Source organism: Psittacula echo (assembly GCF_963264785.1).
Source record: "Psittacula echo genome assembly, chromosome: 17".
Classification (NCBI taxonomy): Eukaryota; Metazoa; Chordata; class Aves; order Psittaciformes; family Psittacidae; genus Psittacula; species Psittacula echo.
This window is the reverse complement of record NC_137753.1, coordinates 6256593-6271755: the sequence shown is the minus strand read 5'-3', so window position 1 is coordinate 6271755 and position 15163 is coordinate 6256593. Positions and strand designations below refer to the sequence as shown.

Sequence of the window (15163 nt, the reverse complement as noted above, 5' to 3'; positions counted from 1 at the left end):
TGTATTAAAGCATTTGGGTTTGCTTTCTCCTATAAGTCTGGATGATTTCTATTCACATGAATAATCCTTTCTTGAATTCCTTTGCATTACCTCATGTTAAGTTGAGGGGTTTACCAGAAATTCTATGGTTTCCTTACTCTCCTATGCAATCTCCTACTTACTTTTTTTGTTCTATATTTGGAGACTCTGGCTTTTATGGTGGATGCAAGGTAAAGTCAGTCATTGACTTTTAAGTGTATTCTCATTCTGTTTAGCTTGGATTGTGTCTTAATTTAGTGAAGACTTTAAGCTCTACTTGTAATGAGAATCTTCCTTACCTCTCAGTTGTTTTTACTGCCTTTCTCTAGTTGCTTTCTTTTTAGGCTTCATCTTTTCAAACCCATTTGAAAAATATTACTGACATTGATTCTGTAGCATTCATGGCACTAAACTTCAGTGCTTGTTTTTATTACAATTTACCCTAATTTTGCATCAACCATTTATTTCACTCGAATTGTTTACGGGGATCATCTTACACTGAGGGCCTACCTACAGATGCCCTGTGTAATTCACTGTGCAGTGCTAAACAAGCATGTTTAACCTCACGTGTGTGCATGCAAAGTCTTGATAGCTGGTTATTTCTGAGGAGAGACACAGGCTTCATCTGTGTGTGTGTGGCTGAGAGCTGTTTAATTGTGAGATCTCTGCAAGGTAATTTGTGATTGTGAAGTCTCTCTGGAGATTCTCATGTCACTGGATTATGAAACTGCAAAATATCAAAGTAACTTTATAATCCACGTATTAGCTCTTTAGTTAATTTTCCAAATCAACAAAAAGAAAAAGCAGTTGTCAGACTGGAGTATGTGTATTTTTTTTTAACATGTCAAACCTTCATATTTATTTTGTTATTCCTGCCAAGAGCCTTACACAGGCTGACAAGAATGACTTTGTTCTGAAGAACTCTCACTGGCCTTCACTGGCTGTGTCAAGTTCCTCAAGGAAATGTTACAGCAGTTGAAGTTTTTACTTGGGTTAGTGAAATAAGACTCGCTGATATTTCAGCATCTGTAGCTAAGAAATCAGATAATGTCTGACCATCAGATATTCACTGGCAAATATTTACTCACCTTTTAAACACTTTTTCCCTGTGACTAAGCAAGCACAATATTTATTTGGATCGCCAGTGCCTGGAAGTTGTTTAAGATGAAACTCTGAGGAGCATTTAGGAGATTACTAGAGTTGCTGTTAAGAGTTAATGCTGTTGTCACAGTTTCTGTCAGAGTTCTGCAAGAGCATTTGATATACTGTGATTAATGCTTTCAACTTCAAAGAAGCAGTATTATTAATGTGATGATTGACACTAGTGAGAGCATTATAATAGCTGAAAATCTATCATCTGGATTATTATTACTGCCGAATGCCATGGAAATGGGTATCAGCTACAGGTCTATCCTAACTTGCATTGAAAGCCAGATGCCTCACTTGAGTCTAGTCAGATATGAATCTTGTTTTATTTGGCAGTTGAAATAATTTGATTGTTGAATGGGAAAGGCTGAATGATTCTGAAAGTTACTCAGTTTATACAGATTTTGGTAGACTTTCTTACGCATTGCCACTGCTCAGAGCTGAGTCCCATGCAGGCTTCCTATGCTGCTGCCAGTAAAATTAGGAGCTAAGTGTCTAGACAGTAAGCTCTGGGGTAAAACTGCTCAACTGCAGCGATAGCTTACCTCTGTTTAGCACTAAGTTTGTGTCAGAATGTTAAAATATACACCTTTGCCATAGAATTGTACTCTTGAAAGGAAGCTTGTGTGGCATTGCTGCCAAATTAGAGCTGTCTGGGGCTTTTGCTGAGTAGGTCATGCTCCATTTCAGTGAATTGAGTAAAAAAGTTGACTTGCCAACAGTGTTCTGTTTCAAGCTGCAGGTGAACAGCAGAGTCCAGTGGTTCCCATCTTATGTACCCTTGTCTCAGGGGATACAAAAGCCATCTGGATTTTGTGCTGCAACTTCACTCACAGCTACCAAACCCTTAACTGTTCAGTGTCAGCCTCCAGTCTCTTGGCTCTCCACATTCGTAGACCAGAGCTGTGGGTTTTCTCCAGTTCCTTGCCTGCAAATGAAAAGATACAGGTTACTTTTCAGTGAAGTTTTCTTTCTTGTTGACGTTTTATGCTGTGCAAAGATGTGTGCCAAAAACTTCTCCAGCTTAAATTTGATCTGAACAGGTTAATCTTGAATGTAGCGGTTAACTGAGCAGAAGACACATACGTTTGTGCTCTGACTGTGGGATCTTTTCACGTTGTTTGAAAAATGGAGGAAGTTGCTGTTCCTTGTAATGAGCCTATAGACCTTGCTTGGCTTCAGAAATGAAGCAGGTACCAAATTGCTGTCATCTGGTTTGGGGAAAACAAAAAATTTGGTGACTTCTGTTGTTGGCTCTGTTAACTTAAGCACCAACAGTTGCTGTTGTTCTGTGGTATGCTTTTGTGCGTCTTGAGACATGCACTGGTTGGGCAACTGGAGCATTACGGTTTGAGTTCCTTTGGAAGTATAATTCAGTATCTTCTACTATCAGAGAAGACTAAAAAGCATTTCTCAAAGGAATTACCAGTGAGCTGCAGCTGAAGTGAATGAAGAGCTTGGTTTCACAGAGAAAGCTAAGCACATCTCAGTTTCTCAGCAGGTAAAAATGATTTGGGGTCTGTATTGTGCCTTAAAATAACAATTGTTCATATTTACCCTCTTCTTTTATCTACTTGTATATATTAGAAAGAACCTGCAGTGATATTCTGCCTTATGACCTTGGATTGTCACTCTGAGGTTGGGAAGTTGGAGGGACATGAGGTTTTTTCCAAATTTAACAGATGCGGAGAAGCAAAATTTTCATGCTGCAAATGTTATGACAGCAGCTGCTTGTTAACAGTTAAAGATGTTCCGTCTTAGATTGGAAACCCAGGTCATTAAATGCTCTAAGATTTTTAATGGGGACTGATGGAAGTGCACTACGTATTTACTATAGGGTGTAGTTGATAATTCTGTTATTGTCATCTCTGCTGAAGTTGGTAATCGTGGTGTTTTCCTTGTACAAATGTGAGTGTGTGTCATTTGACATACGCTGTTTTTACAAAAGTCTCTGTTCTTAGTGTTTGAGCAAAACGCTCGGGGAAGTTAATAATGCTGTGCTTGCAGTAAATAATAGCCTTTAAAACTACAGAAGAAGAAATGCTGTTTAAGGCAGGCTTGCATTGCATGCCAAAGCTGATACCTCGTCACTTTGGGGTGTGCTGGTGAAAGGAGGGCAGTAAGGAGGTGTGTGCTGTGGGGAGAACCGCTGAATATGGTTTCCAAAGTAATTTTCCCTTCTTGAAATACAAGATAGGATTCTATTACAAATCTCTTGGATTGCTGCTGATAACAGTAAAAAAAGATTTACCTCAACAAAAACTGTGTACTGTGTTTTTCCCTTTTGAGTCCCCAAAGTAGAGATAATGTCTGCAAGTTGTACTGAATTAAAATAAGAGAATTAGGCTAAAGGAAAGAAAACAGGGAATGAATGTCAAGGAGGGAATGAAATAAATTGTAGAACAGAAGAAGGTAATTTCACTGAGAACATTTTACTGTATTGTTGGAGGAAGATTTCTGACAGATGACATGTTGTATGTCTGGTGAACAAAAGGATTCATTCAGGAAAAATAACAATATAAACAACAGGACAAATGTGAGAGCATTTAAATAGAAAATGTTGAATGTGACCTTGTAGCAGTTCTGAGGGGTTTAATTTTATACATAGAGATATAATCTGGCAGTAGCAGCACTGTCTGGATCCTGCATCTGTGAGAGGCTTTGCTCTTGTTTCCTCAGTGTTAGAGACTCCTGTTGTAGTAATCCCTGTGCTCTGGTTTGATACAAAGGCAGTTCTGTTTCCTGGGAATTGTAGCCCTCATACAGCTGCATTCTCCAAGTAAAGCCACAGCCCATGTCTGGACAAACGTTTGGATAAGCTGTGCTTTTGGTCTTCCAAGCAATTGCAGCTTTTCACCTTTCAAGAGTTCTGTTTGGTGTGGTGGGGTGAAACTGCTCTTCATAGCAGAAGGCCACCTTTAGCAGCAGTGTCTGAAGGGCATCAGCTTTGGGGTCTACATGTGGACTCAGCAGTCCTTTCATTTTTCTTTCTTTTTTATAAGTATTTTCTCTTTCCAAATGTCATTACTGGTGTGGCCACCACTGTTTTTTAATATATCCAGTGTGTCAAACAGCAGAGTAAAATTAAAGTCCTAAGTAGTTACTGCTAAAGATAACTGAGCTAAAACCCCTGGGTATTTTTAATCTAACCCTCTCAAATGTTTAGTGATCCAAACAGAGCCATGGCAAATATTTATGTTATTTATTACAGATCAAGGCAGGCTGATCTAATAGTGATCCTATTAAACTTTGTGGTGCAAGTTTTTGTGTGAGGTCTTTCATTTGCATTATCTTGTAGATGATGCTGTCAAAGTGCATGTTATTTCTGAATTATCAGAGTTTAGCTTCATGTCAGGGGTAGAAAAGCATATCAAGGAGAACTATAGTGAATGCAGAAGCACCTTTTCCTGGATTCACGTAAAAGCTCGCGTTTGTTGAAGCATAGATTCAACTTTTGAGTAATTCTCTGTGTTTAAATATGTACTTTGGATGCTCTGTTTTTAACTGAATTGTCCATAAAAACTGGCTAAATATAGAGAACACCAGTTATTTCTGGAAAATCTGTATGCCAGCTGTCATTTCTTTCACTGCTGCTTTTGTTTTAATGCTTAGCAAACTATAATGGAATATAATGAGGGAAGGCTGTTGATCACATTTTCTGTGAGGGTTGGCTGTGTCAGTGGTGCCTGTGGTTGGCTATCAAGTGACTTACTAGGAATTTGTAGTGAATGGTGGGAGGTTGTGTTATTGGGGAGGGTAGGAGGTAGAAATACACAACTATGTTGAGTGATGGAGAAATTCTAGGGCAAGTCTGAGTGCATATTTGTGTGCTCTGCTAATTTAGTTTTAGAAATATTGGCATGGGGCAGGAATAACATTTTAAATCTTGTGAAGGTGAGAGCTCCTTTTTTAATTATTTACATTTAATAGTGTCATCACTGCTCTCGTGTGGGTTAAAACTGCACAGAATTAAACCCTGTAGATGTTTGTTTGCTGTACTTGGTAGTTGTTAGATGACATTCTGTACTGTTCAAGTCATTATGGATGATGTCTAAACCACGACAGATGAGTAAGTCTTCTTTTCTATAAACCTAACACTTCTATGATTTATACTCAGCTTAGTCAAAAGGCATATCATATTAATGATTTGCACGAGATGCTGCCAATGTGGATGGCATACTACTGCAAACAGATAATATAAACTGCTTTTTGACCCTCTTTCTGTTACAGAGGAAGATGGTACATAATTAACTTAAAAACCAGGAAGTGTAGGAAGACTACTGAAGAGAAGTCCTATTTTAATTTTTGAGGACTAATGTAGTATCACATATTTAATATTAAGATTTCCCTTCATAGGATTTTTCAGGCTAAATGATTTTTTACATCTGCATTTTGTGAAGAACTTCAGCTGAGCTTTTCTGGGCTCATGAAGAACTCCACATCATGGCAATATATTCCCTTTTGCTTCTTGCAAACTGTTGCATCATTTCTTTACATTGGCATAGCATACCCTATGATGCCATGCTAATGTTTCTTGTATTGGTTATTATATAATTCAAGAAGTTTGTGGTGAGACACAGTAACAGGATCTTCAGTGCTATCATTGAAGTGGAGACTTTGCCAAACATTTGCAGAAATTGGTGTTTTAAATAGCCCAGCTCAGAGTTTTCTTATGCTTTCCATGGCAACAAATTCATCTGTTATGCAAATGTCATATTAACAGTCTCTGTAAATGCATTACTCCATTTCTTTTCTGCAAAATGGATGTTTAATGTTTGATACAACCATTTCAATACACATACGTAGTTGGGTGTATGTGCATCTGTTTTCAGGTGTTCTGAAATACCTTCTCAAGGCAAGATGTTACTGCAACTTTCATAATGTGGTTGGAAAATGCAGTGATTAAAATGCTACTATTTGTATGGGAGGTGATGGTTAATGTGTAGCAATATGTTTATACAACAGGCAGTTTGATATTAATAGAATTACTGTGAAGTTTGTCTTCCATGCTTATTTGGTTCCTCTTTTTCTGCTTCTACTGGGCAAGCTTGAAAGTGTCTTTTTAAGGAAGAGGAGATGCTGGAAAAAATTACAGAAGAACCTTTGCTCACTGCATTTTCATTTATTCTTGTCAAGCAGCCTTTTATCTCTGCTGCTGCTGTTTATGGTCTTCAAACAGAGGTAGTAGTACTGGGCATTGTGTTTCAAATTACAGTGAGGAAAATAGATTATCTAAAACAACAGGGCATGCAGTTTCTCTTCACAGACCTCACTGCCTTCTCTAGCTTCAAATTATTCTCAGGAGTCAGAAGTTAAAGTTACATTGTGGTAGTTTTTGGACACTGAAACATCCCATGTCCATTTTAGTGTTTCATTTGCTTAACAGTACCCAAGATTATACTTGCATGAACTACTTATATCTGCTACTTTTGTAATGGTGTTGCAAGGAAAATGCACCATCAGTTCTTTATTGTATAGATTGAGGAAACCAGGGTAATAACCACATTGAAATTTTGCCTTTTTCTGCAGGTTTTCATACATCCTTGACAGCATTGTTGAAATAGGCCTCTTGATGATCCTGTGTGTAGCCATTCAGATTTGACATGCTCTTAAATCAGGTGTTTCAAAAATTGGTCTGTGCCTCCTGTAGCTTGAATTTCACCCTTAGAATTGCTGGAATCTGAATAAAAGTGTGCTGCTTTGGTGTCTTTTTTACATCATTTTAATTTCAGTTTTAGAAAGATTTAGCCTTGAAAATGGAAAAGTCAGTTAATGTTGTCATACGTGGTCTTGCTTTTGAACAGAGGGATGGGTACCTTCCAACTCCAGGGAAGAATTCTGTCGGAGGGTGTTGGAAAGGGTTTCATGTGTGCATGCAACACACATGTCTAGCCAAACTGGAAAACGTTACTCGTACAGCATCTCCTACACTCACAATGGCATAAAAATAAAAGTTTTTTTCTGGCTTGACTCGTACCGGTTCAGCCTGTGGAAAAAAACCTACCAGCATCACTTGAGTATCTGAGCCTTGGGGTCTCGGGAAGCATCCTGGTGGGTTCTCTGGTACTTTATCTTGCCGGTACAAGAGTGTTTTTCCCCAAAAGCATTTGGTGGGCAGTGGTTTTATGTTCTGTTTCGTTTCAAGTTGGAAGCTTTGAGTTCAAAAGACATTCTTCCCCCCCAGGTGTGTGTGTGTGGAGAAGTACACTTCAGAGTGTTCCAGCTCAGCTTGTTGTAGTCAAGTTTCAAAGCAATATGTAAATGCAAGTAGTTAGAAGGAACTTTGGTGTATTGTTGTATTAACAGTAATATTATGTAGCAATATTGGAGGTTGATGTTACAACACCTAAGTAACTTTAACAAACTAGAATTGCTGAGGTGTTTTCTTTCAAGGGTGTAATCTTTTCAATCCCTAGCCTAATATTTGCTAGCTTTGTGACTTGTCCCTGCTATTTTGTGACTTATCCCTGCTACTTTTATGCTCATTTCCCCTCTCTCCAATAACTTGCAGTGTGACACTTTGAACAATGTAGTGAATAAACTCACCTACCCTAAATCACCTTAAACTTTGGACAGAAGTTTAAAAATGGATTAATTGTGAGATGGTGAATGCTGAAAGTCAAATATTCTTTGCCACAGTAATGTGGTAGAGGTGTAAGTCTGCAGTGCTGAACTCTTCTAATGTGGATGAGGAACTATGCAATGAGCTTGTGTCTATTTCGACGTGTGGCTGTTGGCTTAGATCTTGAAATAAAATATTTGCATAACTTTGTGAGTTTGAGGTTGTGTTTTCAGCAAATTTCTGTAATCCCCATGATAATATGAATAATCCTCATATATATATATACACATATATGTATATCTCAGGCATGTCATACATACCAGCTTTCCTAAATGTTAGAAAGAGTTCTTCAGTCCTCCCAGTGTCTGTAAGCAGCTCTTAACACACAGGTATGTTGCTATTTAGTCAGCCAAGTAGTTCATGATTTGGTTTTGCTGCCTGAGCAGGTGCTGGCAGATAACAGGAGAGGTTTTGTAAACAGGATTTCACTCTCTGATGAACTGTGGCTAATGGGAGAACGAAAAAAGAAATCAAAACCCCAAATGAAGACACTTTAAAAGCCATCAGGGGAAAACATGTGAAAAGAATAGTGTCAGACTTCACAGCTTCATAATGGGCATCTTGAATTCAATACATTTTTTTGGTGCTTACTTAATTTACTGTTTAATAAATTCCATTTATTAAATACGTAAGGTCTTTAACATTGATGTGCTGTGACATTCCCAGTTGGACAAGATTCTAAGAAGTGACTGCAACATGTTTCTGTGTTTCTTCATGCTCCTGCAGCCAACACAACTTGGGTTTAATTTTGTGAAGCTATTTATGCTGTTATTTTGGATATGGCTTCTTTTGTGTGCAAAGGGCATTCATATTTTCTATCATGTCTTCCAGAACAAACAAGTAGTCAGATTTTTACAGATGCCTGAAGATTTAAGGAATGTACTTGAAAAGCAGGACATCTACCAGCATTCTGGGTATAGAAACAGAGGAATTCTGGTGCACAGCAAGCAGTTTCTCAAATTAAAAATCAGGCTGCATCAGTATTGTAGAATTCATTAATCAGAATAATGTGGAAATGGTCATGCTGTTGTCTTCTGCTGCAGGACTTTTTAGTTTGTATATAGGCTTATCCTTTATTTCATTCTCTTCAATGCCAAAATACTATTCTAGAATGGGATTGATGCAAACTCACTAATCTGAACCAGTCCCAAAGGGATTTGACTATCAAGTTTATGTCATTACACTGTAATTTGCATCATGAAACCATGTGGAGATCCGTGTTTGCCAGTTATAACATGCAAATTTATCCTTTTCCTTTTGGCCATACCTTTTCAAGGTGGCCACACTCACCTGTGCCCTAAGAATGCATTTTAAGGGGTCTCTTCTGCACTGTTTTCCAGGAGGCTTGAGATGTGGGCAGGTATCTGTGGTACTTTGAGACAGCACAGGTAGGGTATGAGGTAGATACGTTACTGGGCTGCAGTTAGTTGTAGGCTACAGATTTCAAAGGAATACCAGAAACTTACACCAGTGATTCTTTTCCCTTATAAACACAATCTTTTTGGGGAGGCCAATATCTGTCAGATTTCTTGGAAGTGATGCAAAACTGTTTGAGGTCAGGTGTGAGTGTCCTTGCTTTATGATTGCAACTGTGAATATTACACAGTTACACGTTACACAGACTGGTTTGGGTTGGAAGGGACCTTAAAGTGCGTGCATTTCCAACCCCTTGCCATGATCAGGGACACCTTCCACTAGAGCAGCTTGCTCCAAGCCCCGTTCAACCTGGCCTTGAACACTGCCAGGGATGGAGCAGCCACAGCTTCTCTGAGCACCCTGGGCCAGTGTCTCTCGGTGCTGCACTTAATGGTTGTTAAAGATAATAGCATGTACAGTTTTAAATGTACAGCTTACCAGCATTTAATTATAGAATTCAGCTCCAAGTGTATAGAAACACTGTGTTTAACTTCTTGCCTCCTGTCATCTGAGTATGCTTATCCCATCCCACCAGAAATAACTCTGGTTTCACAGTTCCATTAGTATTCTGGTTAAGAGCAAAAATACAAGGACAGCTAACTGTAGGTTGCTTTGAGGTATCTTGGTTTGATCAATAAAATAAAGTATGGTCAAATAAAGGTTATTCCTCTCTCTTAAATTCTTACTCTATTGTCATCTGAACTCCTGTAGTGGGACTTAATGATTATGTGGACATCAGCAATAGCATGAGATCACCTGTGGCTGTTGCAATGTTTGGGCTAAATGTTATAAACATATTGTGACGGTTTAAAGGCAGATAATGCTTGTGCTGACCTATCTGCAGCATAAGTGAAAGGAAAGGGAGAAAAAGGACCATATTTTAAAATGAAGTTGCAAGCCAAATTGATGCATTCCTCTTTCGATCTTTGTCACTGTAGACAAGTAGCTTTCCATCTGTTTCTTTCACTCATTTTCCTTTGCATCTTCTTTTGCAATTCTTTTAATGCACGTGCACGTATATGAAGTTCTGCCCTTCATTTATTCTTTTGTCATTGTTTCCATTTCACTTTCCTTGTGTTTCATTCCTGTATCTTTCTTGTTTAGACCAAGTGGAGGATCCAGCTGGCAGTAGCAGCCATGTAGGACCCTTCAGGAACCTGATGGTAAGTGCACGTGTGTACTTATACTCAGGCTTCCACCAGGTTCTGTATTCTGAGGCATTTCCCTCTCCTGCAGGCTTCTGTTAGTGCTTGACATCTGAAACAGTAGGAAAATTAAGACCTTCTTGGCTATTCCCTGTGATACCCATTATATCAGAATAGTAGGTTGTGTTATTTGTTGAAAATCTGCAGGAAGAAAATGATACCGATGTTTCAGGTGTACATGGATGTTGAGAATTCATGGAAGAAAGTCTAGCAAAAGCTATTAAACATCTTCAGAATTTCCTGAACTCTTGATCTGTGAAAGCTGGGAGAGTATATCAATGAATTACCACTTTACTATTATTCTGGTCTTAAATTCTCTTCCTGGGCATCTGCTTTTGAACATTCAGGACCACGAAGTGGACCCATCTGGGACAGTCATTGCCGTGCTTGAGTACAGTGGATTCTTTTAACCTTTACAAGAATGCTACAACCTGTAAATGAGCAAACTAAAGCTGGTCCAAGGAAAACATCGAAAATTGGTGGTTGTCTCTAGTTGATAACTGTCAGACACTCAACTGGCAATATGAGAGACATACATAACATATACATATACACTCAACAGCCATATGAGAGAGCAGGCTGCATTGTGAGCAGGTTGCATCTTTGGTTTTTTGGAGTGTGGTAGGAGAACTTGCAAATGATCTTCCTTCCATAGTGTAAGGAAGAATGTGACTTGAGTAACTCAATTTTGCGGACAAATCCTGTTATTCTCGTGATTTCCCACATTATAATTGGATTTGAAGTACTGTAAATGTTACATTCTATAAATGGACAGTGCTTTGGAAAACCTGTGCATGCTTTAGCACCTATGAGTGATTTTTGTTGTTGCTTTTATGTTCTTGACCTCACACTTTAAAGAGCACAATTTATTTCTAGTCCTGTTAGAAGAAAGAATTAATTTGGTCTGGATTTGAAGGCTTTAATGGTAACATGTCATTATGTTTAAATTTGGTGCTGCTCTAGAATTAAATGCAGAATTGCTCTGTGACTTCATCTGCAATACTGTCATACGCTGCACCATCTGGGAGAGCACTGTCTCTAACCGTGTCCGAGTTTGGCACAGATGAGAGGGGCCTGGGGACCCATCTTTTCCTTCTTATTTCCACTCTCACTTGTAGAGATGAGAGAGAAATCTTCAATTTCATATTTTAAGTCAGTTAAGATACTGATTTTGGTCTTGAAATGCTGAGCAGTCTGCAGAAAAATCGGCAGCTCGTAAAGGATTCTAGCAATTGAATGCATTTTGTTAGGTTGGTCCTAAGGTTTATTGTGAGGTATGTTTGATTCCCTCAGGATATATTGAAGTTACACATTTGGATCTTTTACCTAGAAATGGAACTGTAGGTTGATTGTGTTACTGTACATTGCAAGAGTAGTTTCAGCTGACTTGGACAAATGTTTCTGGAAGCTTGTTTGAAATATTTCATACTAGCGGTTGTAGTTACAAACATTGGTGGTGCTGATAACAAGAAGCTCTGTTCAAGCTGGACATTCAGTAGCCTTTCACGGAAAGATGCGCTTCAATTCCTTATGCCTGTGAGACCACTAAAATCCACGCTACATATTCTTACAGCTTGCAGGTGTTCAGTATAAAATACAACCAAATGTTGAATCATCAGATAAACCAGTATTGGTTCATTATGGGCTGTTTGGACACAGGGATTGTTATAATATCTGAGGATATGATGAGATAATTGCTAGTTCACTTTAGGAAGGGTGTGTGTGTATTTTGCAAAGGTGACATAAATCCATTCTGTGACTATTGCCAGTTTCTCAGGCTAAAGGCTGTTGAGTTGGAATTAGGAAATTAACACAAGGGTAATTACATACATGAAACGGAAACACACCAGAATGTGGGGAGAGCCTGTGAAATCTGAGCTCCTTGAGAGGAAATCCAGATAATTACTTAGATAGAATAGAATGTTCAAATAAACCCAGGCATTTCCTTTTAAAGCTGACCTGTCTCTGATCTGTTCTGTTGGAGGGGTACATACTTGAACATTTTCAGTGAATAGAGGAACATTTTTTAAAAGGCATTTCAGTGTCTTGGCTCAAGATGTGAAAAAATATTTTCAAGGAAAAAAAAGAGGAGGAACTTGTTGACAGGATTGTGGGTTGGAAGAATGTGCTTCTAAATAAGAAATGGGTTTGGTGCTGTGATGCACACTTCTGATTACAGGGAAGGGTCAGTGCTTTAAAGTAGCATTTTCGGTGTTAGAGAAGGAATTTGTGTTAGAAGAAGGAATTTCACTTGCTGCTTCTGAACAGTTCTCACTCCTAAGAGGTACTGTGTAGAAGTGAGAGGTTTCAGAAGAGGTGGATGTCTCAACCGCACTGATGTATGTAAAATAACCATTCTATATGGAGAATGTGGTCTTTGCAATGAATGAATTGGAAGACCTTAAAGTTTCAGTTGTTACTGCATTTCTTCCTGTAATTTCTATGTTACAGGACTGAATTTTTAAGATTAATGGAGAAAATTAGCAGATGTAACGGTGTAGTGCATTGGTAAATGAAGTTACAGTGTCTGTATGTCTTGCGCCACTGATTAAGTCTTTCCATAATGCCATTCTCCCCTAATCTTCCTTGTGTTCAGCATCCTGTGCAACTGATCCTACCTCTTAATTTTGCCAACAGAACACATTAAAAAATCTGTTTGTGTTGGTGGACATGATGCAATACTGAATATTGATGAATATTGTACTGTTACTGAGTTCCATCTGGTTTGATTTTGTTGTCTTTGCCTTGTTGGTCAAGATCACTCTGCTTTTAGTTTTCTCATAATGTTATTACTTCATTGCTTTTATTACAGCTCTTCAAGTCATTATTAAGAATGTTCATTCAAGCAGGGAAGCCTCCATGGGTTTCACTTCATCAGATCTTCCAGTTAGCATTGTATGAAGACGTTTCACATTTTCCATATGCTTTTATGGATACAGTAATTCAGTAGCCATATGGAGGTATTAGGTAACTGTATGGTATGAGCTGGTTAACTCTAGACAACACATTTTTGTTATAGTCTGTTCTTGCTTTGAGAGTGAGTAAAGCATTTCAGAGTCTTAGGGTTTTAGACATTCACTGTTGTCTTCTAATTTCTTCTGGGCTCTGGAGGTTGTTTCTTTATCTGAATGCTGCCCTTTTTACTGATCCATCATTTGTATTCCTCAGGAAAATGGGGTTTCTACAGAAGTGTTATATTCCAAAGCTGGGGGGTTTAATTCTGCCATTCAAATATGAAAAGCAAATATTGCTGAGCAGGAATAATGAATGTTGGTCATCTCTTCTCCTCAGGAAAGAAGAAGACTCAGGAAGGTAAAAAGGGAAAGAAGGCGGTGGATACAAAACAGAAAAAGGCTGATTTGGATTCTACTGCTGCAGATATGAGGGACTCTAAAGAGGGTGCGTTCTTAAGTATTTTATCTTATTTTTTATCCTTCTAACTATCTTTTTGAATAGGGGACGCTTTTTGTCCTGTTTAGTATGTTAGCATGTTCTGTTAGTGTAGCAAAGTGAATGTGTTTATATTGTTTGCCCAAACCTTTTTATCCGTACGGAGCTTTGGTATCAGAAGTATGTCATTAAGCATGCAGGACTGACAACAGGAAAACCAAATGTTTTGTAAAACTTAGACGTAAATCCATACTCCTTAGAACGGAAGAGTCTTTGGAGCTTAGTTATACAGTCAGTATTTATTGCTATTTAATGGAAATCAGTGTCATAATATAAATATTGTTTATGTTATGTTAGAAGAAAAGGCAGAAGAAAGGTGCAGTGTACTTGGAAGTGTTTGGTAAAAATGTCTCATGCTTTTCTTTTCCTACTCTGTGTGTCAGGTCACAAAGAGGAAGATGAAGCACCTTCTGTTTCTGCTGTACTGTCCCTGGAACAAACAGCTGTAATTCAGGAAATGGTAAATCAGGATGTACTTCCAAAGCTGATGATCCCCAGTCCTACCAGTGAACCACAAATGGTAACTGAAGATAAACAAGGAGAAGCAATAAACTGTACATCAGATGATTTTGATGATGAAGATGAGGAGGATGATGAAGAGGAGGAGGATGAAGAGGAGATAGAGGATACCAATATGCCCAAAGAAAATGCTGAAATGCCTTTGGTATGTGAAGAGAAGTTAGACTGCATGGAAGAGCAAAAGAGTACATCAGAAGAATCTCCAGAAAGCTCTCCAAAGAAAAAACTGGTTGTGAAAATTCCAAAAGCAAAAGGTGAGTCAAATGGGGATGTTCCAGAAACATTCATGTTTCCCTGTCAGCATTGTGAGAGGAAGTTTACAACAAAGCAAGGACTTGAACGCCACATGCACATCCATATATCTACTGTTAACCATGCTTTCAAGTGTCGATACTGTGGGAAAGCCTTTGGTACTCAAATTAACAGGAGAAGACATGAGCGACGCCATGAGGCAGGGCCAAAAAGAAAACCATTCTTAACACTAACGTCCTCACAACACTTGGATAATGTTGCTGATAACCAAGTAATTGTGGATGATGGTCTTAAAGATGACCTGAATGTTTCCAGGCTTGTGCAAGACTCTGTTGTCTTGGATTCTGAGAAGGTTTCCCAAGAAATGTCAAACTCTGCTTTTGCTGAGGAAAATAAGGAGCCCAAAGAATTACATCCGTGCAAATACTGCAAAAAGGTTTTTGGAACTCACACCAACATGCGGAGGCACCAGCGTAGGGTTCATGAGCGTCATCTTATTCCCAAAGGTGTCAGAAGAAAAGGTTTCTTTACTGAA

At 38.5% G+C, this 15163-nt stretch overlaps 1 protein-coding gene across 1 annotated transcript in view; it reads left to right on the top strand.

Annotated features, from left to right (window-relative positions):
- PRDM2 (PR/SET domain 2) overlaps window positions 1-15163 on the top strand; it is a gene marked incomplete at its 5' end in the record, with an annotated part of 53029 nt that overhangs the window by 26907 nt on the left and 10959 nt on the right. Inside the window, 2 exons of the mRNA XM_080630999.1 lie at window positions 13699-13806; window positions 14241-15159. Coding sequence (XP_080487125.1) covers window positions 13699-13806; window positions 14241-15159 — 1027 coding nt within the window. The remainder of the gene's footprint in view (window positions 1-13698; window positions 13807-14240; window positions 15160-15163) is intronic.